The 22,329-nt window shown below is 43.9% G+C and overlaps 2 protein-coding genes across 7 annotated transcripts in view; one reads left to right on the top strand and one right to left on the bottom strand.

The window, feature by feature from the left end:
- The window catches only part of patj (PATJ crumbs cell polarity complex component), a 146,435-nt gene extending 143,828 nt beyond the window's left edge, over positions 1-2,607 (bottom strand). For 4 of the 5 annotated variants that reach the window (XM_034293725.1, XM_034293729.1, XM_034293727.1 and 1 more), the window contains exons 1-4: positions 2,525-2,607; positions 1,273-1,329; positions 950-1,128; positions 67-246 (exon numbers count right to left, since the gene is read on the bottom strand). In XM_034293725.1, the coding sequence (XP_034149616.1) occupies positions 67-246; positions 950-1,128; positions 1,273-1,294 (381 nt within the window). In that variant the 5' untranslated portion in view covers positions 1,295-1,329; positions 2,525-2,607. Of the gene's footprint in view, positions 1-66; positions 247-949; positions 1,129-1,272; positions 1,330-2,253; positions 2,273-2,524 lie in introns of those variants that run through there. The other variant, XM_034293726.1, reaches the window with a different exon arrangement.
- Positions 2,605-11,590, top strand: tm2d1 (TM2 domain containing 1). Of its 2 annotated transcripts, none has more exons than XM_010871383.4 (7): positions 2,605-2,763; positions 3,775-3,848; positions 4,273-4,381; positions 4,591-4,682; positions 7,937-8,010; positions 9,853-9,974; positions 10,910-11,590. In XM_010871383.4, exons 1-6 carry the CDS (start codon positions 2,630-2,632, stop codon positions 9,961-9,963), a joined length of 594 nt encoding a protein of 197 aa, XP_010869685.1. In that variant the 5' UTR covers positions 2,605-2,629; the 3' UTR covers positions 9,964-9,974; positions 10,910-11,590. The 2 variants fall into 2 exon arrangements, with proteins under 2 accessions (XP_010869685.1, XP_010869684.1); XM_010871382.4 differs by having other exon boundaries at positions 2,606-2,763; positions 9,853-9,970.
- Positions 11,591-22,329: the final 10,739 nt, after the last annotated feature.

Below are 22,329 nucleotides of genomic sequence, written 5' to 3'. Positions count from 1 at the left end.
TGGCAAAGCTGTGATCGCAGCGTCGAGTATGTGGTGCGCGTGGGCAGAACAGGTGCGGCCACCCACCTTGGCGACAGTGTGGAGCCATCTCTGGAGCTGGTCAGGGGAGGAAGGGACCACTGAGGAGCGGGCCGAGCCGGGGCCGGACGTGCCCAGGCTGCTGGTCGGGCGGCTGGCACTGACAATCAGCTGGCCCTTCCTGGAGAAGCTGAACTCACTGCAGGTGTCGGGAGGCATGCAGTTAAGCTGGAGGATGGAGAGGGGCAGACGAGAGGAAGGAGGTTTGGTGGGTAATTTCACTGTGGATGAAGCCTCGGTAGAGATTCATTGTTTACTATAGGTTTGGGAACATCTAATAGGATTAACCCAGCTACAATAGATAAAACGGGAGAAAAGAAACAAGGGTGCCCTTATATTCTGAGGAAACTCCTGCAAAACAAAATCATAAATAAAAAGGAGAAAAGCCAAACTTAAAAAACAAATCAATATACTCCTCTGCAGCGGCAGCACTGTCCAGTGCTAAACAGGTAATGTATTAATGACCTTTAGACTCACATTGTGGAAAGTTATCAGTCTCCCGCTTATTTAGCCCGGGCTGACGGAGCAGATTTCCCCGCCATTTCATCAATACATCCCCGACAAGGCAGTTACTCAAACACAGACAGTAGATATTAAAGCCTGATAGATTCCCAAAAAAGCCACCACCTCGCCTCGCTACCCGCGGTAGGTTTTCACCTGACACACTCATAGACACTCGCCTGACCTTCGCAGCACTTAAGACTATGAAAGCAGACATCGGTTATTGCCATTATCTTAATTTGGCATGTGGATTGTTTATAGTAAAGGAGTTCTTTTTTTTTTAATGTCAATAAAAACGGGGAACGAATACAAATGAGTGCAAGTGCTGGTGCGGGTTTATCGACGCCCCCCCCCCCCCGGTGTCCATTACCTGGTCTTTGAGCTGTTTGATGGAGTGCTGCAGTGTGAGGATGTGTCCCAGCAGTGGACTCTGTAGGGCGTCCCTCAGCACCCCTAGTCTTTCACTGTGAGTCCACTCCTCACGCTGGGCCATCTTGGCCTGCAGCCGCTCCAAGGCCTGCAACACCTTCTGGCGCTCCACTGTTGAGACTGGCAGTGCACACACACACAAGACAGGCACACGCGCACACAGCATTTATATTATTGGAACTGCTAGCTATGAAGAAATGTAATTGCATTCATTACTATAAAAATACAATAAAACAGTTGAACAACGACTGAGGTTACATTTACCTGTTGGCACATTTTCATACATCTCCCTCTCTCAGTCAGGGAACAGTTTGTAATAATCTGTAGGAAAACATAAGGGCAATCATGAAACATAACTTAAAAGAACTTCAAATTTTTCGGCAGTTGACAATAAAAACGTAATGAAGAATAATATAACTAAACCCTCCCTTATGTAATGGATGCGAAGTGGAACTGATTGTGGGTCTATCAAACAGCCAAGGCTTAAGCACCTGTCTTCCACACAATATAAAATTATTTAATTAATCTACAATGAAATCAGACTATTGTTTGGAGGCAACTAAAAGTGGGTCAATGTGCTTTTGTCAACTACACAATCGTCCTTCTGTTCGGAAATCATTACCTACAGAAGCATTTGTTATTTACATAGCCAGCTTACGTTTCGACAGGCAAACTAAAATCCAAGTTAATAATTGCCAAGTAACAATAAATCGAGTTGACAAATAATACCTTCGTTTTTTAAACAAAAAGGAAATGACATAAGCCCACTAATAGTCAAGTAAAGTCAAAATAATATACTTTGTTCCAACCTAACTTTACCTGTACTGTACAGCGGAAGTTTATCACTACAGATCCGCACCTTACCAAGCAGGAAGTACATTTAGAAATAAGATGAGTAGCGATGTCGGCCAAGAAAAAAAGCATAGTTTCTCCACAAAAATCCGTCACCTTTGCTTTGTTTGTTGTAACCCTCTTACTTTAAAGATGGGAACTTTAGAAATGCTTGATAACAACGTATTTGTTTTATTTGAAAAAAGACAGTACTGTACATGCAACAGGTGCACAAAAGCATCTTTCTGTGTAGCTAGCCTAGCACTACAAGTAAATAGTTAGCTACAGTACAAAGAGTAAAGTTCACCTAAGTTAGTGTACGAAATGTAACTACATTAAAACTTTTTACTTAGGATAAAACTAAATAAAACAATTTACAAATACAATCACAGTATCACAACATCTTCAGATTACCTAGCAAGCTGGCCCACTACATGACTCATGATGAGTAAGCTATCTACTGTGACTACAGTGATAGTTACCGGTGTTTAGCTAACGATGAAAGTAGCTACTTCACTTGTTGAAACTGATTTGCCAACTAGCTAGCATACCGTTAGCGTATACAGTATTTATTTTGTAAATAGCAAGGCTACATTTCTTTCAGTTGACCACTTAAACTGTAATAATCGCCCATCTTAATCTATTCAAAATTCTAACAACATTTAAAGATAAAAACAAGTCTTACTTGTAATAGTTCACACGAGTTTCGTCTTGGACGATACTCACAAATGTGTCGCTTTAAAAACTTCTGATATCACGTGATCAAGGAGACGCTTTGTCAACATTCAACATGGCGTCTCACAGGAGGGGTTTGTTTTGTTTACGTACTCTGTTGTTAAGCTTTTTATTTTATTGTACGTATTCCCATTTCCAGTCTGTTTTCGCAAATGATGTCGAAGACTGTGAAAGTCTACGCCTGGGACAATATCTTTTTATATTTAATTGTTAACAAATCACAACAAGTATATGAAAAGGTTTTCAGTCAAGCTGGCTACCTGCTAACTCTAACGTTAGCTACTTGGTCAGTTGGCTAACTAACGTTAGCGTGTTTTCTTTGCTAGCTAGTTATTGCATTGATGTTGTGTACTTTCAAAAAAATAAACATTAACGCTAACTAATGAAATTGGGAACAAAATATTCGTGGAATGGTGTGGTTATATCTTATCTTTTCAATCGAACGTTAGCTAGCTAGCATAAGCTTGACTGATAAACCAGACAGATATCAATCGAGGAAAGAGGATTTTGTCAGTTTAGTAAAAGAAAATGACACGTTTCGTGACTACTAATTAGCTAACTAACTATTCTGTGACTTGCCAATGGTCTTGGTTTTTATTTGATATGGTTTATATGGGTGTGCAAATACATATTACAACCTTTCTGTTACCCATGAATAATTGGTATACAATTTTTTGTCATATAGTGTGTTCCTCACTGAGGAAGCAGATGACTGAATAGATTCTTATCACAAGGACAACATGGTGTATTCTAAACTATAAACTGGGTGTTTCAGTCCTGAATGCTGATAAATGAGACGTATATAACAAAGATATCACATCACTCCTCAATGTGTCGTTCCTATGAACAGCTCATAGCCATGGTATATTGACCATATACCACTCCCCCTCATGCTTTATTTCTTATAAATCGTATGGTTCAAACGGAATGCTGATTGGCTGAAAGCTGTCATATGAGGCCATACACCATGGGTATGACAAATTATCTTTACTGTGCTAGCTAATAGTCTTGACAATGTGTTTGTAATGTAAATTAGGCTTCTCAGGGTTTTGTGGTAGGACCAATATACTCCATGTTGTGTTGTGCCTAACAGCCCATAGCTGTATTTTGTTGACCGTACACCTCACCTCTGTGTCTGTTATTGCTTAAACACATGGCTGGTAACCATTGATATTTGGTAGTTGCCTTAACAATGTTCAAGTATCTTTGTAATGAACCAAGGATAAACGATGCCACTCAGGAGCCTGAGAACTGCAAAGACAAGATTGCCTGGGGTAGGTGGCTGTAGTTAAGTGATAAATATATTGAGAATTGTATTTGTCAGGCAAAATTGAAGCGACTTAGAAGCACTAGTGTATGTATAACCCACTATTCTGGAGTTGCAGTGCTCCAACTGACCTACAGATGACTGATGGTTTTAATATCTTCTGCATCCATTAATACAGTGGGAATCACATTTTAGTTTGCATTGTACCTACATGAAGGGAACAAATATCCCATATCAAGTAGTGACAGGAAATTATAATAGGTAACCTAGAGTAGGTAGGCATAGGTGGCTATTAGTTCAGTATTAAAAATTTATACCATGATCAGCTAATGTAGTTTTTAACTCACAATCTACACAAGCGTATACCCACATAATGATGGTTGTTTTCTGTTAACTTATCCTAAACCATCTGTTGGTGTTTTTATTTTCAGTTGAATGCCTACCTGCTCCAAATATCAGCTGCCGCTTAAAAAATGGGACAGAGTTTAAATTCAGCGGTGACGAAGTGGGCTTCAACAAAAGCATCTCCTGCCGGAACGTGTATGTTCACTGCCTGACATTGAACGATGTGGAGGGTATTCACATATGAATTCATACAACAGACTTGTATAAGGTCTTAATTTAACAATTCAACTTGTTTTGCTCTGTTTCACAGCAAGCGAATATATGAATACCCTGTCTAAATGTATTCATTCAGACACATGAAAGTTAACTTAACAGTTTTATGCTAACATGAAATGTTCTTGCAGGAGCGGTTACTCCTACAAAGTAGCAGTGGCCTTGTCCCTCTTCCTGGGGTGGTTAGGAGCTGACCGATTCTACCTGGGATACCCTGCTTTAGGTATAGTATGGCCTCTCTTACTGCTGCTGTATACTCTCATCATGTCACAGGTAAGGGCTTTGTATGCTATTTAAGTATATACATTTGCATGTCCTGTTTTTTAATAGGGAAAACAATTACAATAATTAATCATATGATTTGCTGTAGTTAATTGCAATTACTTACTTTTATTTTTTTCATTTTGCCAACATTTGTTCTTGAAAAGAGTGTTCCATTTTCAAAGGAGCATGTTGTGGTTTTATTTATTCCCTTAAGAACCTATTGTGATATTTGAGGACAACTTGGTCAGAGGCATTGATATGCAAGTCAACACGGTACACAAAACAACAAAAATAGTATAAAACAACTAATGTTTTAATGCAAATAGAGAAACATTGATTTACAATAAACACAATAGATAGATGTACAGATAGGATTACGGATGAAGCAGGTGCATTTGTCAGATAGCAGCTCGTTTGTTTTAGTTTTGAAGGTGAGACGAGTGTGTTGAGCTTGAGGGACTTTTGCAACTCATTCTAGCCACTTTAACCCCTCATTAAATCATAATCAATATCACCTTAAATCCATAACCAAATGTACACAGACTTAGCATTGTATTTGGTGGAAAGGTGCTGCTGGTGATAGACAAGATATAGAGGCAGAATACACTAAACATGTCAAAGTTAACATACAATAACATACAGTCAGTGGGGAGCATGAAAGATAATTGCATATGACTGGTGTGTATATATATATATATATATATATATATATATATATATATATATATATATATATATATATATATATATATAAATAAAATGTACAGGGGATGTACAGTTCTACAGCTTCTTAATATACAGGGCTTTCTAGATGCAAATAGATGATCAAAGCTTTTATTCCGGTATATTGCAGTGATTAATTTGGACTTGTTTGTTAAACAGAGTCTTATTGGTCTCTGGGAAATCTTGCTAGGAATGTGTATGGTTGAACCTGTGATTGTGGTTAAACGTCCTGTATTTTTTCCTTCAAAGCTCTGAGTGCATGACAAACAGAACTAGTGCAGCTACCTAAAGGAAAATGCCAGTGTTAACATCGATTAAGTATGTTACCCATATGTTGTCAATTGGCCATGCGGTGTATTCTGGATGCTTCACACTACTGCCCTTCTTTCAACACCCTGTTTATGCCTTCACTGAACAGAGTGTGTTACGTTTTCTACCTATGCCTTCACTGAACAGAGTGTGTTACGTTTTCTACCTATGCCTTCACTGAACAGTGTGTGTTACGTTTTCTACCTATGCCTTCACTGAACAGTGTGTTACGTTTTCTACCTATGCCTTCACTGAACAGAGTGTGTTACGTTTTCTACCTATGCCTTCACTGAACAGAGTGTGTTACGTTTTCTACCTATGCCTTCACTGAACAGAGTGTGTTACGTTTTCTACCTATGCCTTCACTGAACAGTGTGTGTTACGTTTTCTACCTATGCCTTCACTGAACAGAGTGTGTTACGTTTTCTACCTATGCCTTCACTGAACAGAGTGTGTTACGTTTTCTACCTATGCCTTCACTGAACAGAGCGTGTTACGTTTTCTACCTATGCCTTCACTGAACAGAGTGTGTTACGTTTTCTACCTATGCCTTCACTGAACAGAGCGTGTTACGTTTTCTACCTATGCCTTCACTGAACAGAGCGTGTTACGTTTTCTACCTATGCCTTCACTGAACAGTGTGTGTTACGTTTTCTACCTATGCCTTCACTGAACAGAGCGTGTTACGTTTTCTACCTATGCCTTCACTGAACAGAGCGTGTTGCTTGCTTCTTTAAAGTGTCAGCCAGAAATGCGTGTGTTCAATATGGTACCCAAGAAATGGATGTGATAAAAAGTTCTTAAAAAGTCTAGCATTATTAAGGTTCAGCATCTTTATCTACATTTCTATAAAATATTTCCCTAAGTATTTCAAATCTAAGTTTTTTTTTTTTACAACAAATATTGATGACCACTTCTCATTTTATTTTATGAAATTTTTTAAAAGACCTGCATCCTTTGAATGCGACGCTGCTTAAAAGTGTGAATGTACAGAATATTTAGTACACACATTTATCGAAGTTGCACATTTATTGACCAAAAGAGGGTGTCACCACTTCCTGTGAGGATCAGGGATTTTTTCTATTGTCCCGAATAGCATGGGGGTTCGTGGGCATGGCATTCACTCTGTAGGGCATTAGCCAGCTTTGGAAGCTGTGCTGAGCAGCACCTGGTCTGCGTTGGCACGGCGGCTGTGGGCATCGTCATGAAACCGTGGCGTATTAAGCTGGCAAGACGTTGCTTTGTGGAACGGCCGCTCTACGGGCATTGTTTATAAAAGCGTCTACCCAGGAATCCGCTAAGCATTATTAGTGATTTGGAGTAATTATGTTTTAATCACAAGAGTTGGCGTTTCCATAATTGGCCTGCAATTAGGATTTTCTGTTGTTTAGCGGTGTGCGGGGCACTGAATTATTGACTGCCAGTAACCGGCGCCCAGCAGTGTCACCTAGACCAGGACGGGTTCTAGGTTAAACCCTGTGTTGTTCTGTTCGATGCTTAAGTATTAGGCTAGTCATGTTCCGAATGTGAAAAGGGGATGTGTTTAGCTGAATGGCCTGTTCACCTTTGCTTTCTGTTTTCCTGTTCCATTCACACTCTCACTGCACAGCTGAAGCGTAACCTGCCACGGCAGCTGCACACATTCATGTTTACTCCACTTCACTGCCCCTCAACCACATGGACCTCGTTTTCCCCCAAACCTCAGAATTGTTTTGGAGACAAAGTAAACTTGGCCCCATTGCTCTCTGAAAGCAAAGCAATGCAAGCAAACACATACACCCATACACACAGCCTCTCCACTCAGAAACACTGCTGCCCAGCAGCAAACACATACACCCATACACACAGCCTCTCCACTCAGAAACACTGCTGCCCAGCAGCAAACACATTGCAAATCATGTTCCTGTAACAGTTTTTATGTTAACAATAAAGTGTAACTTTCTCAGTAGGTAGCAAATTATGTTTAGGGACCACACAGGGTTATCCTGGCTGACGTGATCATAGACCATACAGTGGACTTCAGAACTGGTGCTAGCCAGGCTAAAACTAGTTTGCTTTATGTCAGCTTCTAAGAGGCATGGATTCCCCTGTTAAGCTTTAGGGTATGCCCTTTTTATCTACATTTCTAATCTCTCCTTTTCACTTTTTCTTACTATGTTCCTTCTCATGTTCTGTCTCCAGGGTTGCTCAAGTTCTGCACAGTGGGTTTCTGTGGGATCGGGAGCCTGGTGGACTTCATGCTGATATCCATGCAGGTGAGTGGAGCCGATGGATGTTAGGTATTCTATTAACTGCTGCTTATGTCTGTGAAGACAAGCATGTTACCACTGAAGTCATGTTTTCATAATGTTGGATTAGAGCTGACCCATTTAAGATCAAGGTTTATTTGGTCACTAGACATGAAAGGTTAAAAGGCTAAGGGACCGTGGCGTTTTCAGGAGTAGCAATGATTTAATGCAAGTCTGATCAATTTTACAATTTCAAATCTAGTTACTCAGTTTGGGCGCCCTGAAAAAAAACAGTAGCCCCCCCCCCCTCAGTGGCAGCGGTGGGTGGGTGGGTGGGGGGTGTGTGTACATATAGTAAGCCTGTGTGTAAACGTGTATGTCTGTACTCAGAAGACTTTCAGCCGGTATGAACTCCTCTCAACATGTTGGGATTAGCCTTATTTGTTTGGATTGTTAATTATGGTTTCCAGTATTGAAAGAAAACAAGATTAATCATATAGACCAGAGGTTTAAAGAAAATAGAAAGGTGCTCTGTGTAGAATCCTGCCTCTAATGTTTACAAGACTACATTTAAACAGTAACACCATTTGCCTCCTCCTTATCTTCCCTTACTAAGTGAAACCAGTGACGTATTAACGAGATCAGGTTGGTTTGGGGTAGGGTGTGTCTAAAGCCAGTATGAGGAGATTACAAGTCAATGCAAACTGAGAAAGTTTAAATGGGAAATATCTCAGGCACTCAGAACAATTTAGTAGTTTTAATTTTTTTTTGAAATGTTGCCTTAACTTTGTTTACTGGTAATTCTTGTTGTATTTATGTATGTATGCCCCTTTAAGCGTGAGACCTAAACAAGCAGACTGTCCTGTAACTGCCCAAATTAAGAAGGCGTGGTCTATGGTTATAGGAGTGTTACTGTAATTTATGAGTGACATGTCACATGCCCAGGGCCCACTTGGGGTTTGTAGATTTAGGACTGCAGGACTATATCTGGAATTACATTTCTGCATAGGCCTATATTACTGTCACACCAGAGAGAAAATCACAAACCATGAAATAGAAAACCTTCTGCTTACCTGGTCTCCCCCCCCCCAGTGTCACCACGGACAGTGGATCTAGGCCTACGTAAAGTTGTTGTTTCATTAGAAAATGGCGGCATCCACTTTGATTAAGTGAGGCGATGGGGCCCACAGTTTATTGTTCTTCTAATGTCTTATTGAAGCCCTGAGAGAGCAATGCTTTTAAGCTGCTTGGGCTGGCGCGCCCTTGCACACGGCACGACACTTACATTCTCAATTAGCTGTATACAGCACGTCTGGGCTCTCTTTCACCCTTTTGAAACAGTGACACTTTTGATAAAGAGTTCTGGTCCCTGGGGGGCCCACTTAAACGTCGCGCGAGCCGCGAAAGCCCCATATTTTCAAAGGCTAACTACCTCTACTAAGACCAGCGACAGAGGCGGCAAATGCATCTTTGAGAACTAATGAATGAACACCTGGGACATATGCTGGTTATTTATATTTATTGATTGTCTGGGCGGGGCCTCGTCTCTCTGGTATGAGAGGGCTAATCCGGATGAAGACTGTTTGAGAACTTGGGAGAGGGCTGAGACAGACAGACATGATAGATTGATGAGATGTTGACAAAGGTTTCTAAATGGGCATTTTGCGTTCCTGGGATTTAAACTGATGCAGATAGTGGGTATCTAAGCCGACATTCAGTGTTGTGGAAATCCTGCACTCCTGAAAGCACGGGGCCACTCTCTGCCATGGACTCATTCTAGGGTGGAGTACATCGTTATTGAGCCGTAGCTTAGCTGAAGTTGGTCTGACGTCAGCATGTATCTGCACTTCCTGTTTCCTCCCCCTTCAGATTGTGGGTCCATCGGATAGGTCGGAGTACATAGTGGATTACTACGGTGCCAGACTCACACGCCTCTCCATCACCAACGAGACCTACAGACACACCCAGACCTCTCCTTGATGGGGGGGTAGGTACTGTACACCCAGGCATCTTCCTGAAGGGGAGGGGTACTGTCATTCACTGTGTCATTTTGGAAACCTCACTTAACTACACAAGCTGCTGTTTACATGTATGTTACTTAATCTTTCCACTAGAGACTGTAATTCTTTCCTGAAGAACTTTTCTAACAGTTTTCCACCAACATACAAGTCATTTTGAATTATGATTCAAATAGATGACTCATAATAGATTACTTATAATAGATGAACCACTTCACAATGAAAGACGTCTGGAAAGTGTGAATATCTAACCAGCGACCAAGGACTTATGGGTCTGGCCACTTCTGGAGGTTTTATGAACTATGGGTAAAGTGAAGACAAACACCAAGCCAAGGACACCTTGACAGTCCCCCCATGTCTATGGAGGCCCCCCTTTTTCCCTCTGGTCCCCCAGAACGGTTCCTCTAACCTGGGGAGGGAACAATTAAATGTCAGGCTGCTGAGTAAACATTTGGGGAGGGAGGTGCTTTGGAAGCGAAGGGAAACAGTCGTGACAGTGCAGTCATTAAAGCTAGCACCCCTCATCGGTGGAGCGCCGAACCACAGCGGAACAAGGGGAAACACACACCCTCTCTTTGACTTTTTCACTGTCCTGCAGTCACACAGACGTGGTCTCATCTAAATGTATCTTCTCAATACTTCTTACTCACTCTCTGGGTTTGGTTTTCGAAGGTTCTGTGTCTCTCTGTTGAGCACGACAGCGGCTGCAGTCTGTTTATGGTGACGGGGTGTTTGGTTCAGTCAGACACATGGAGTACATTACCAGCGTTTGAGTGCTTCTAGAGAGCGAGAGAAATTGGGGGGGGGGGGTTCAGGACAGCGAGCAGTCTTTTAAGTGCATACATGTTTCTCACCACTGCTTCTAAACCAACTAACAATGGTATGAAACCTCTTTTCTGTCGTTTCAGGTCAAATGCAAAATAAGAACAGAAACCTCCTCTGTCTGAATCCTGTGAATAACGCCGCTCTCTTTTTCACTCGGTCATTCCCGAAGCACAAAACGAGTCAACATTTTCAGTTAGCCTGTCTGCATGCACTCAAACGTCAGGACCGGTGCTCGTGAAGCTCTGCCTTTTCAAAATGGCTTCTTAGACTGAGGGCCTCAGCGCAGGGAAGGACTTCACACCAGCTCAGGGCTGCAGAACTGTAACCGTCATTCCTTGCCCCCTCCCAAAAACACCACGGAAAGACCAGTGGAGAGGAAAATGAAAGACACCAAGGAATCGTGGAAAGACTTCTGTTCCAGCCCTGCGTTAAGCACATGTGTAGCTGCACCAGAACAAGTGGAGGGCGATCACCTCTGCAGGCTTGCAGTGCTCCCACATCATCCTAGATGCTGTGCTTTGACCGGGAATTCAGTTTAGGCACCAGGGAGCCTAGAAAAATGTATATGTAAAATGTTTCAACTTGCGCACATGCTCAGTAAACGATCAGCATAAAGCTCTGCACTGGGGAATCAGCACCGAGAAGAGTCATGTGATGTGTTATTTAACTCCGTCTGGCAGCAGGGGAGCTATTTATGTACCGAGTGACTGTTCGTTTTGTTTGATTTGTCATTGGAGACGTTTGTAAATAAATTTATCCTCCAATGAAAATTGTCATCTGTGGAAATATTTTCAAACCTGCCTGAAGTACCAAACCAGACTATTAACAATTCAACAGCTAAACCTATCTGAGGAAATGTGGCAGTGACCTGTCGTCCGGGGGGGATTTCGGAGGTCAAGGAAATGAGACGCTAGCTCTCAGCATCTATCCGGCAGATGAAGACAGGCCCTCTCCTCCCCCTGAAGTGTCCCTACTGTCATCTTTATTACAAAGGCTCCAGCAGGGGTGCTTGGGAAAAGTCACAAGGCGGAGCTGTCTCATTTGTCTGCTGGTGTCTGGGTATGCTTTCCTGCCTGATCGGGGACATGATACCACTGCACTGCTTTAGTGCCCATAGGCCTCTTGTCTAAGTAGCTCACTCCATAGTGAATAGTGGTACATTTGGGACACACAAGCGTAGTATCTATGACATGATGAATGGGTTACATGAGCTTTAAAGCAATCTTTTAACGTATGGATGTGACACTACTAATCAACACCGTGCGATGGAAAGCAACAGGAAGAATGTGTGTTGTACAGTAGGTGGGCTAGCTGGATGTTTTAGATGTTTCAGTATGGATACCCAACACAGCTGCAGTGGACAGAGCAGTTCATCCGTTTATTGCTGTAGGAGTTCCTTTGCAGTGGGAGGTTGCTTTCTGTTGAGGTGGGTCCGTTCGGACAGTTTTGGGGGCAGCCGAGCAAACATACAATAAAATGCCTGCTTTGTTTTGGCGTTTCGACATTTAAGTGCCACTGCCCTTCCTGAATGCAGGGCCCTTCCCTCAGTCGTTCAGAATGATGCGATGATCTGAAACCACAGTGGTCAAGTTATTTTCTCAACACACACACTACCAAATCATCTCTCCCCCCCCCCCCCCCCCCACAAACACTCTCTACCTCCACTGCCCAACTCTTCCTTTGCCTGTGCAGAAGCTTATCAATGCAGCACAAGGATAAGAATGGGGAGATTTATAGAGCACTTCCCAGGAGAGGGCAGAGGCTGGGCTGAACCCAGCACCTAGCCCAAGGAGAGAAGGCCATTTCTCATATGGCTGAGTGCTTTATAGCTACACACACTCCCCTAGTGTGAGGCACTGACATTACAGAACACGCACGCACGCGCACACACTCACACCCACAGTGTAGAAGATGGTAGAGACAGTCCAACTTCTGCACCCTCTCCAGTCCCCCAACTGCGGCCCCCGAAAACAATCTCAACCCCATTGGAGAAATAATCCTGCATTGCAGCCTCCATTGATTGCGCCCACAGCCCAGCGGAAAAGTGGAGAGAGGGGAAAGAGCGGGGAGAGATGAGAGAAGAATAGTTGTGTGTGTGTGTGTGTGTGCGTGCGCGTGCGCACACGCGCGCTTGTGTTATTTGGATTCGACTGGGGAGGATTTAGCTGCTCTACTGATAGGAACACTGACTCACAGACTCACGCCCAACAAAACCCTGATGTCAAGGAGTTCAGACACAGAAACTGGCCTTTCCCCAGACTCTCCTTACCTTATCTCTCTTTCCCTCTCTGTTTCTCCCCTCACACACTCTCAAACACACACACACATTCTCTCCATTCTCACTATCAGAGAGTCCCTACAGTAACCGTCCCTCTGATGTGGTCTGTGAGAAAAGCCTAAGCTGGAATAACAGGAAGGCTGGGATGAGGTCACTGGCCCTTGGCAGGAACGTTTGCTTGTCTTTACAGAAGTCAAATGAGTGAAATCATAAATGCCGTGTTTACACAGGCAGCTCTGTTCTGATATTTTTTCACTAATTGATATTTTGACCAATCGTATCAACTCTGAAAAAGATCCGATGTGAAAAGATCTGATGTCATTGGTCAAAAGACCAATTAGTGGAAAACATGAGAACAGGGCAGCCAGTGTCGATGCAGCCAAGTAACGCAGACAGACACCCAGCTGGTTGGGTTACACTGAGCCAGGACCGGGCTCCTGAGTCCCTATATACTCCAATTGGTGCCGTATTAAGTACTGTGTCATGCCATAGTTTGGACTAGCTCTGGGCAGCCCATTCATTAAGGGGATTAGGGTGCCATTTTGAAAAGCTGCCAAAGTCGGTTGCTTTGGTAACAACCTATCGAAAAACCTTAATATAATAATAACGTTATATTTATTTTGTTGACTAAAGTTGACGCTCTCTCCTTGACCTCCATAACAGTTAGCTCTTTTGCGGACAGATTCTGGGCAGAGTCAACCCTCACGATTCACCTCTTTTTGGGAGTACATTTTATTGCAGAGGGTGGACTGGCCTGGCTGTACCTGACTGAGCGCTGCCTTCCACATTGACTATAACCAGGCTAGCAGTGCACAGCTGTGAAATCCGAAGGCGATGTTTCTGCGTTAGTGGAGACTGCATTCATTTTAAACGCTGCATACGTCGGCCTTGACGGAAATTACCTGAGGAACCAGATGTCATGGGCTGTGAACACTTAATTGGAAAACGACTGTATGATATTTTTGAAACAGTCTGGAGGGAGCTCTAAGTTGTGAAATATGATGAAGTAGAACCTTCTGATTATGGCAGGCGTTACTGTGTTTTCCCTCAGAGGGGCTCAAGCACTCGGCCAGGCCTGTTGTGGCAAATCTACATACTGCTCGTACTGTAACGGTGATGACAAGCATAAGGACCTGACTGCAGAGCTGACAGCAGGCCATCAAACCTTTCAGTATGGTCTGCAGGCAACTCTAGACTACAGCCAATTGAAGGAAGGATGGGATGCGTCACATTCTACCACATTAATTACAGAGGTTATAAGCGCTATAAGTTACACAGTGGGCATTTGTAAGGGACATTTATTAAAGATGCACTCTTGGGTCTTACCTTCCTGTTGTAGCTGGCAGGTCAGGATATGTATCCTCCAACTGTATATCGTCTGTTACTATGGTAATTCATTATGAGAACCTAAGGATACCCATCGCTCTTGGCTCAGAGTTAGAGGAGAATGATATTTCACATAAAACACAACCACCAACACTCCAGCGGCAGCTAGGCTACAGCCCAACTGGCAACATATTCACTGTATGGGGGGGGGGTTTGGTTCACGCGTACTAACATGTGCACACAAACACACACACAGACAGGGAGGTATTGACATGAAAATTCTAAGGGTAGTGGCTTCACCCTTACTGCAGTCAGCATGTTAACACTGCCAAGCCACACACACACACACACACACACACACACATATAGAGTCACACAGATAGGCTTACCAGCGGGATCTAGCATGAAGGTCAAACACAGTCAGTGTAGACATCAAAAGACTCATACCAAATCCCAGTAATGAAGTGTGACACTGGAACAGGCCTTTACTCCATAGGACATGTCTACAGGTTTCAACCCAGGAGGTCCTTGGGAATTTTCTCCTAGGGCTCTGGTCAAAGGTAATATTCTGAAGGACGTTAGGTGCCAAAAGTAGGGCTCTGGTCAAAATGAATATTTCACTGCCAGTTGGGATGCAGATGGTCTCCGACTGAATCAAAACATCAGTGAAGGTCTCCATGCTTCATGTCAGACCACATCATGTCCTTTCATTTTTCCATGACAATAATTATGGCCTTGCCTAATTGCAGAAAGCCCCAGTTGGCTAGGGTGAGTTGAAGATGGGGTCATTTGTTCCTCTGAAGCACTTCCTCTTTTCACAGCGCTCACTCAACCTGGAAGCAGGCTGGAGCCGATGAGCTTGGGAGAGAACTGCTGGCCGCATGGAGTCATGGAGTTAGCGATGTATGACAAGGCTTCTCCATCCCTCCATCACAACCCAGGATAGTGCTGCAATTGACAGCACCTTTCGAGGATCTCTCTGGGCAAGGACATCATGCCATGACCAGGATTATAACCCAGGTCGGAATGACTGCGCTGCACCACCAGCCCTAGACTGCGTCATGTTAACTAGCACAGCAAAACATCCACAAGAGAGTAGTCAGAGAGAAATCCTTATACTCCAGCTGTCTGTAAATTCCGTACCCTTTATTAGTCCATCCCTCCATCAATCCCTCCTTCCAATCATCTATCCATAGCTCTGTCTCTACCTCACTTTTTGAGTACATCCTGTTTTCTGGCAAGTTCTCAGCTCTCCAGAAATAGGGGGAAAAAAGAAAGCGAGAAGAGCGGTCTCATAATGGGTAGGGTGTAGCTCTCTGTATATCCATGCAGGGTCATGAGCCATGTGTGTTTAATCAAAATTCAATTATACTACGTACCAGAAACCCCTCAGCTCTTCCCAGACCAGCACCAGGGCTACGTCCCAAACGGCACCCTATTCCCTACCTGGCACACTACCTTGTGGTCAGGGCCCCTGTCGGTTGTAGTGCAGTACGCAGGGAATCGGCTGCCGTTAGGGATCAGGTTATAGAAGATGATGAAACTGGCCAGGCACTAATTGTTTCAGTGTGTGCACAACATCTCCCCCAAACATGTTATGATGAATCGCTTCCTGTGCTAAAGGTTCTGCGAGGTATGGGAGCGCACTGTCCTGGCCATTGCCTCCGACGCATGGGCGTACTAGATTTTGAGCACACACACACATGCACACACGCACGCACACACACACACACACACACAGTGCCTGCGTAACTGCCCTGGGGAGGGGTTCCATTACCATTGTTCACTTTGGTAAGTGCAAATCAGGACTGATGCATGTGAATAGCCAGCCCTTGTGAGAGCTACTCGTTGACTCTGTCACAACTAATTTCTACTTCCTGATCATGTCCTGATTGGAAGGTTGGAGGTCATGTTGCAGTCTCATTGGACCCAGCGATAAGGGTGTGGCCACAAGGGATTTTCTACATACACTTATTATTTCTGTACTCCTGATACACACATGCTGACACGTTTCCGCTTCACACTCTCTTTCTCTCCTCTTACACAGTCTAACAAATATGTCCAATTCCGGTGATAGTCCGGACTTTAGTTCAGAAACACTCCTAGTCTCCCTCACTCTTACACGCGCGCACACACACACTCATTCATGTTCTCCTATTGTACACACACAACCTCTCTCCTCATCAAGACTCACTCCTTCATTCTACACCCACATGTCCGTGCGTTCCTCTCCACTCCATTAGTTATCATAAAGGGACGCATCGCTCACTGGGCCTAATGGAATCTGCTATTCAATGAGAATCTGCTTAGAATGGATTCAAAAATGACTTCTCCACTCGACTACATTGGTCAGGCATTAAAGCCGTTTAAATAACGACAACGTTGGACTGCCACTGCCAGATGAGATGTTTAATCACTGAAATAAAAATTAATTTTCTCGTTCGGCTGGTGGGGCAAAAGAACCAAAGCAACAATACCCAGATTTTGTATTAAGTCAATTTTAGCAAACTGAAACTAGGAGGTTACACCCAACACCTCTCCCTGGCATATCTGCGTGGGTTACAGAACCCATGAAATTACGGTTACGTCGCTCGTGACCGAGTTCGGGAGAGGAATTCGCCGATAAGGTGACAGGCTTCATGAAGTGTTGATCGAAGGAGCCAACAAATAAAAAAATACCCTTGGGCCCTGCCTCTCTCCCCCTCGCTTTCTCTGCCCCTCTTTCTCCATCCCTCCCTAATCCCTTTCTTTTAATTTTCCCATTTCGGGCTGGCGTGGCACCAGATAAGCCAGTTCAATATTCACACATGGGCTCAGGCATGGCATAGCAACTCAGCTGATGCTTGGCTTCCCTGCCAGCGGGGGAAGCTGGCGCTTGTTGAGGCTGGCATGAGAGTGGAGCTGCGGGCACAATGTCACAACGGGTGGGCGGTTGACTGTACACATGTGGGTGGCTTATGGTCTATTGTTATTATTAATATGATGCCCGTATAGCTGTGGGCAGAGGTTAACCCTGCCTCCTGAAATGCGGATCCCTTAATCTGTTTTGCCTGCACCTAAATCCTCACTTCTCACCCCGAAAATGTTGCTTGAATAAATCAACAACAATTACTGGATCTGGTTTAATTAATTACGACGTGTGTCTGAGTAGACCGCCTCAGTGGAAACGAATGCGTCTTTGAGGTCCAGTCATGTCAGGGGATGGAAAATAGGGATGCCTCTTAGCGATGGCCCCAGCTCGTTCTCTCAGAAGGGGGTTAACAAAGGCCCTCATCCTGGCCCTGCTCTCAGTCAGCCTGAGTCAATCTCTTTCCTGCCACCTGTGCACCCCTAAGTTCATCAATAAGACTATAAAACACATGGGGGGTTTGGCCTGGAGTATTAACAACAGCTCAATGACTCAATATAAAAAAAAACACAAGAGAGTGAATAAAGAAAACCAATAACAGGCCTTATCAAAGTCTTCGATTTAATCCCTTCCCGTGACCACCAAGCCACTTAAAAACAGGCAGCGGGCGTGAAATAAGCAACACCTGTTTTCGGGGGCAAAGCAGCTCTCATGTATACAAACAGATACAAACACACGCACAGAGTAGAGGTTTATATATATGCATAATAAACATACGTCTCATATTTCTGTGGTTGTTTTATTGCCTTGTTTGTGTGTATGGGCAATATGGACAAAAACACACAATTTCTTTTTTTTGAATGATTACACTAATGATAACTTGGAAAATCCCACCTTTACTGTGCTCTGCTCATTTGCAACCAGCTTGACCATATTGAAGTATGTTTTGAGACAAGGTAGGCCTAATTGTGTTGCTGGTTAGCTCTGGCTCTGGCTATCTACCGTTTGACCATCTAGATCAAAACATTAAGGTGAGTGGGAAGAGAACATCAGCCCTCGAATGCTTTAGCTAATGTAAGCTTGGAGGGGCAAAATGTAGCCATTTAATGAAAAGTAGATTGTTAAGCTATTAGGTTGTGTTGGTAACTAGCTAGCTAACTAGCTAGCAATGCAATGGCAAGGAAGTCGTAAATCAAGTTAGCTATTAACACTAAAAGTTTAGCAAGCCACCTAGCTAACTAGCAAGGTGAATGCGTGACTCTGAGACTGGCTGGCACTGGCAGTATTATTCTACAGTAGTTGAAAGTGCCAATGGATATTTCTGTTCTCCTATCTCCTCTCCTGAACACTTCTTGTCTTCTCTCTTTTCATCTCCTATTGTCTCTCATCCTCTTCTAATCTCATCCTCTCATCCTCTCATCCTCTCTCTTCCCCGGCATCTCCAGCTATGACAGCACTACTTTACAAAGAAATGGATTGCTAGTTATTAGAATTTTTTCTGTATCTACAACGTCTGGGTCTGGACTCTGGGAGAATATTAACAAGCCCGGCCCTTGCATTAATATGTTGCAGACTTCTAAATTTGGCAACCGGAGGGCTAACCTTCAGGACCCTGCTCCGATAGAAATGGAAATAAAAAAATCACTGAGTCTGCAAAAGATCTGAATGGTCACTGTTAAAAAGACATATTATTAAATGAGTCTAATGAATTTGGGGCCCTACCTCTCACCAACCCTGATTTTGGGTGAGGGAGAGCATGGGTGAGGTGGGGAGAAAGATAGAGAATGAGAAAACTTGGCCGCAGCACAAGTTTAAACGCACAGAACTTTGTGTGTGTGTGTGTACCTGTGTAAGTGTGTGAGTCTGTATCATTCATTTTACCACAAACTTGTGAACTGACCTCACTCGCCCCACTAAAAGGAGAGTTATTGGACTCCAATGAAGAGTAATGACTAAGGGAAATACACCTCTTTTCCAGGCCTGTGCCCAGAATGGCACCCTAACCACTACTTTTGACAAGAGGCCAATGGGCCTAGATAGGGAAGGGTACCATTTGGGACATTTATGTGGCTGAATGCTTTTTTCTCTCTTTCTCACAGTGTTCCCTGTCCATTTCAATCGCCCTGTGCAGGAGATGGAATTAGACATTTATTTCATGCCCCCCCCAACATTTCTGGTGTACAATAATAAAAAACATACATACTGTATATATGTCTACATATAAAAATATACAGATACATTACTTTTTGTTACTGTAAAATTAGTTGGAATGTATTTTAAAGTATTCCCACAATTAAAATAAGGGACATTATGGGATCATGTCTGAACGTCATTAAGCTACACTTTCGTTTTTCTAATGAATGCTGCTCCAACAAAACTCAACCCGTGGCTAAAACTAGTTGTCTACCCTATAGGGGTCTACACAATAGCAGGTTTTCTTAAGAACATCATTTCTCTTGTTTTCTCCCTCTTGTATTTTGGATTGACGGCACTGTTATAGGGTCACGGTTAGCTGAGACTTACTTCTCTGGGACTTTATACAAGGCTATCTTGGTACATATGGTCGGATGGGTGGCCTGGGGCATGATCAGACAGACAGACAGAAAGATGGTCAGACAGACAGTATACAAACTACAAAATAGTCCGCCATTGGGACGTTCTACGGCCTACCTATCAGGGGCAGCATTTCCCACCCCTGTCAGAATCCAGGATTCTCCTCAGTCTGCCCACTGTCCTACAGCAGAATTGAGATTTATTGTGAGGATGGATAGAAAAATACAAGAGGCCACTGATGAAAAACAACACATTTCACACCCTCCACATCGACAGAAGGGAATGAAAAAGACAAACTAAGTGACAAAACTGTCCATAAACATGCCTGTCCTGGTCTTGTAAGTAGACAGCTGCACTCTCTCACGCATAAACACCCGTAAAAACACACACACACACACACACGCACACACACGCACACACGACAGGAACCCTCAGACACTGATTCTATCATATATTCAACCAGAGTAACTCAATCCATTCAGGAATGTAAACTCAGGGTCGGATAGGGGTGTGTGTGTGTGTGTGTGTGTGTGTGTGTGTCCGCAGGTGAGTGGTGAAAGCAGGGAAGAAATGTCATTTGTCAGATGGAGATAGCTCTAGTGGAGTGTGACCATGGGTGAATGCTGAGGAAGTGTGTGTGTGTGTGTGTGTCTCAGGGAGTATTCACGGACCAGTGAGGAGGCATGCAGGAGGGTTAAGAGCCAAGGGGAGAGCTAATGGAGCTGAAGCAGAGAGGACAAGCACAGAGGCAGGCCCTCCCTAACCGGCCTCATAACCACACACACACACCCACACACACACACACACCCACACACCCACACACACACACACCCACACACCCACCCACACACCCACACACACACACCCACACACACACCCACACACACATATTACATGCTTACATATAGTATGCACATGGACACACAAAGGCACACACTTACATACACATTACTGACGTGGACACAAACACACACCACCCCCCAATACATAAACACGCATACTATATTTCTTACACAAAGAATGTTGCACTGCTTGTTTAGTGAGTACCACTTCCTCCTAACTCACATGGAGGCCGGAAGAGGACATTCCTCCTGACTCACATGGAGGCCAGAAGAGGACATTCCTCTTGACTCACATGGAGGCCAGAAGAGGACATTCCTCTTGACTCACATGGAGGCCGGAAGAGGACATTCCTCCTGACTCACATGGAGGCCGGAAGAGGACATTCCTCCTGACTCACATGGAGGCCAGAAGAGGACATTCCTCTTGACTCACATGGAGGCCGGAAGAGGACATTCCTCCTGACTCACATGGAGGCCAGAAGAGGACATTCCTCCTGACTCACATGGAGGCCAGAAGAGGACATTCCTCCTGACTCACATGGAGGCCGGAAGAGGACATTCCTCCTGACTCAAAGGTGGGAAAAACTAGAGCATTGTTTAGGAGAAGGTGCGTTTGTTATCGTTATCGTCAGGGTTGTTCATGCCCAGTAAATCCTGTGCTGCCCCAATTATTTTTTAAATATTTTGATCCAGAAGTTGTGTAGCACCCCCTAATACCCAGACCCACACTGTCTGACATTGGCCACCCCCTTCTCTTACAGTACTATTCCCCATGTCCTGCTAAGATGGAAAGAAATGGCCCCAGCGTCCTCAATACAGAAAATAAAAACATTACCATAGAAATTGGGATAAAGCCCTGGAGAATACGCAAATAAATTCAGGCATTGCTTTAGCGCATTAGATAAATACACAGGCTGATTTGGACCCAGAAAGTGCAGATGAGTTCGCCATAGAACTCCTCGACAGTTAAACCTAAGCTAAACTTCCATTTAAGAAGTAGCTAGCTCCCAATTAAGTGACCTATCTATTTTTATGTCTGACGCCACCAGTACAGGAACATTTACAAAAACGATCTGTTCCCACTGCTGCAGTTATACCACTGACAGGACGCGTTGTAAAAGTGAGAAGTCCTATTACATAGTTAGCCGCTAATTCTACCTTGAACCGTGGACACATTCTTTTTGCTTAACACCCTTGTGGGAGCTAAAATATCTCTCTGAAGGTTAGTCCGATGCTGACTCCAGATGTGGAGACCACTCCAGGCTAAACTATACGGTGATCCAGATGCGGGGAGTTTACTCGACACTGGGCTAAACGTTTAGTATGTTGTACCTGAGTGTGCCTGTGGTAAGTGAGTCAGCTGGCCATAAATCACATAGAGGGCATGCCACGAGAGGCCCGGGCCGTGAGCACACCCACACGTGCGTGTGCGGACATGTGTGGCCAAAATGCATGCACACGCATAGACATGCAAACATACACACGTATTCTGACACATGTAGACACACAGACACAGACACACACACACTGGACAAAACTATAACATGGAGGAGCAAGGAGGGCAAAGGGAGGATGTTGAATTATGCTCCTCTGGGACACAGAGCCACAGTGTAAATGTCAGATCTGACTACACCAGGGAAAAATAAGTCCTATTCG

The sequence above is a fragment of the Esox lucius genome, chromosome 8, assembly GCF_011004845.1.
Source record: "Esox lucius isolate fEsoLuc1 chromosome 8, fEsoLuc1.pri, whole genome shotgun sequence".
In the NCBI taxonomy this organism is placed as follows: domain Eukaryota; kingdom Metazoa; phylum Chordata; class Actinopteri; order Esociformes; family Esocidae; genus Esox; species Esox lucius.
The sequence above is the reverse complement of the archived record's forward strand: the minus strand, read 5'-3'. Positions and strand labels throughout refer to the sequence as shown.

Excerpts from the sequence above, each read along its gene's own strand:
- tm2d1 (XM_010871383.4), top strand. The coding sequence starts at position 2,630 with ATGGCGTCTCACAGGAGGGGTTTGTTTTGTTTACGTACTCTGTTGTTA. Across the intron at positions 2,764-3,774 it reads GAAAGTCTACGCCTGGGACA|GTATCTTTGTAATGAACCAA; the intron begins ATATCTTTTTAT and ends AACAATGTTCAA. Across the intron at positions 3,849-4,272 it reads CAAAGACAAGATTGCCTGGG|TTGAATGCCTACCTGCTCCA; the intron begins GTAGGTGGCTGT and ends TTTTATTTTCAG.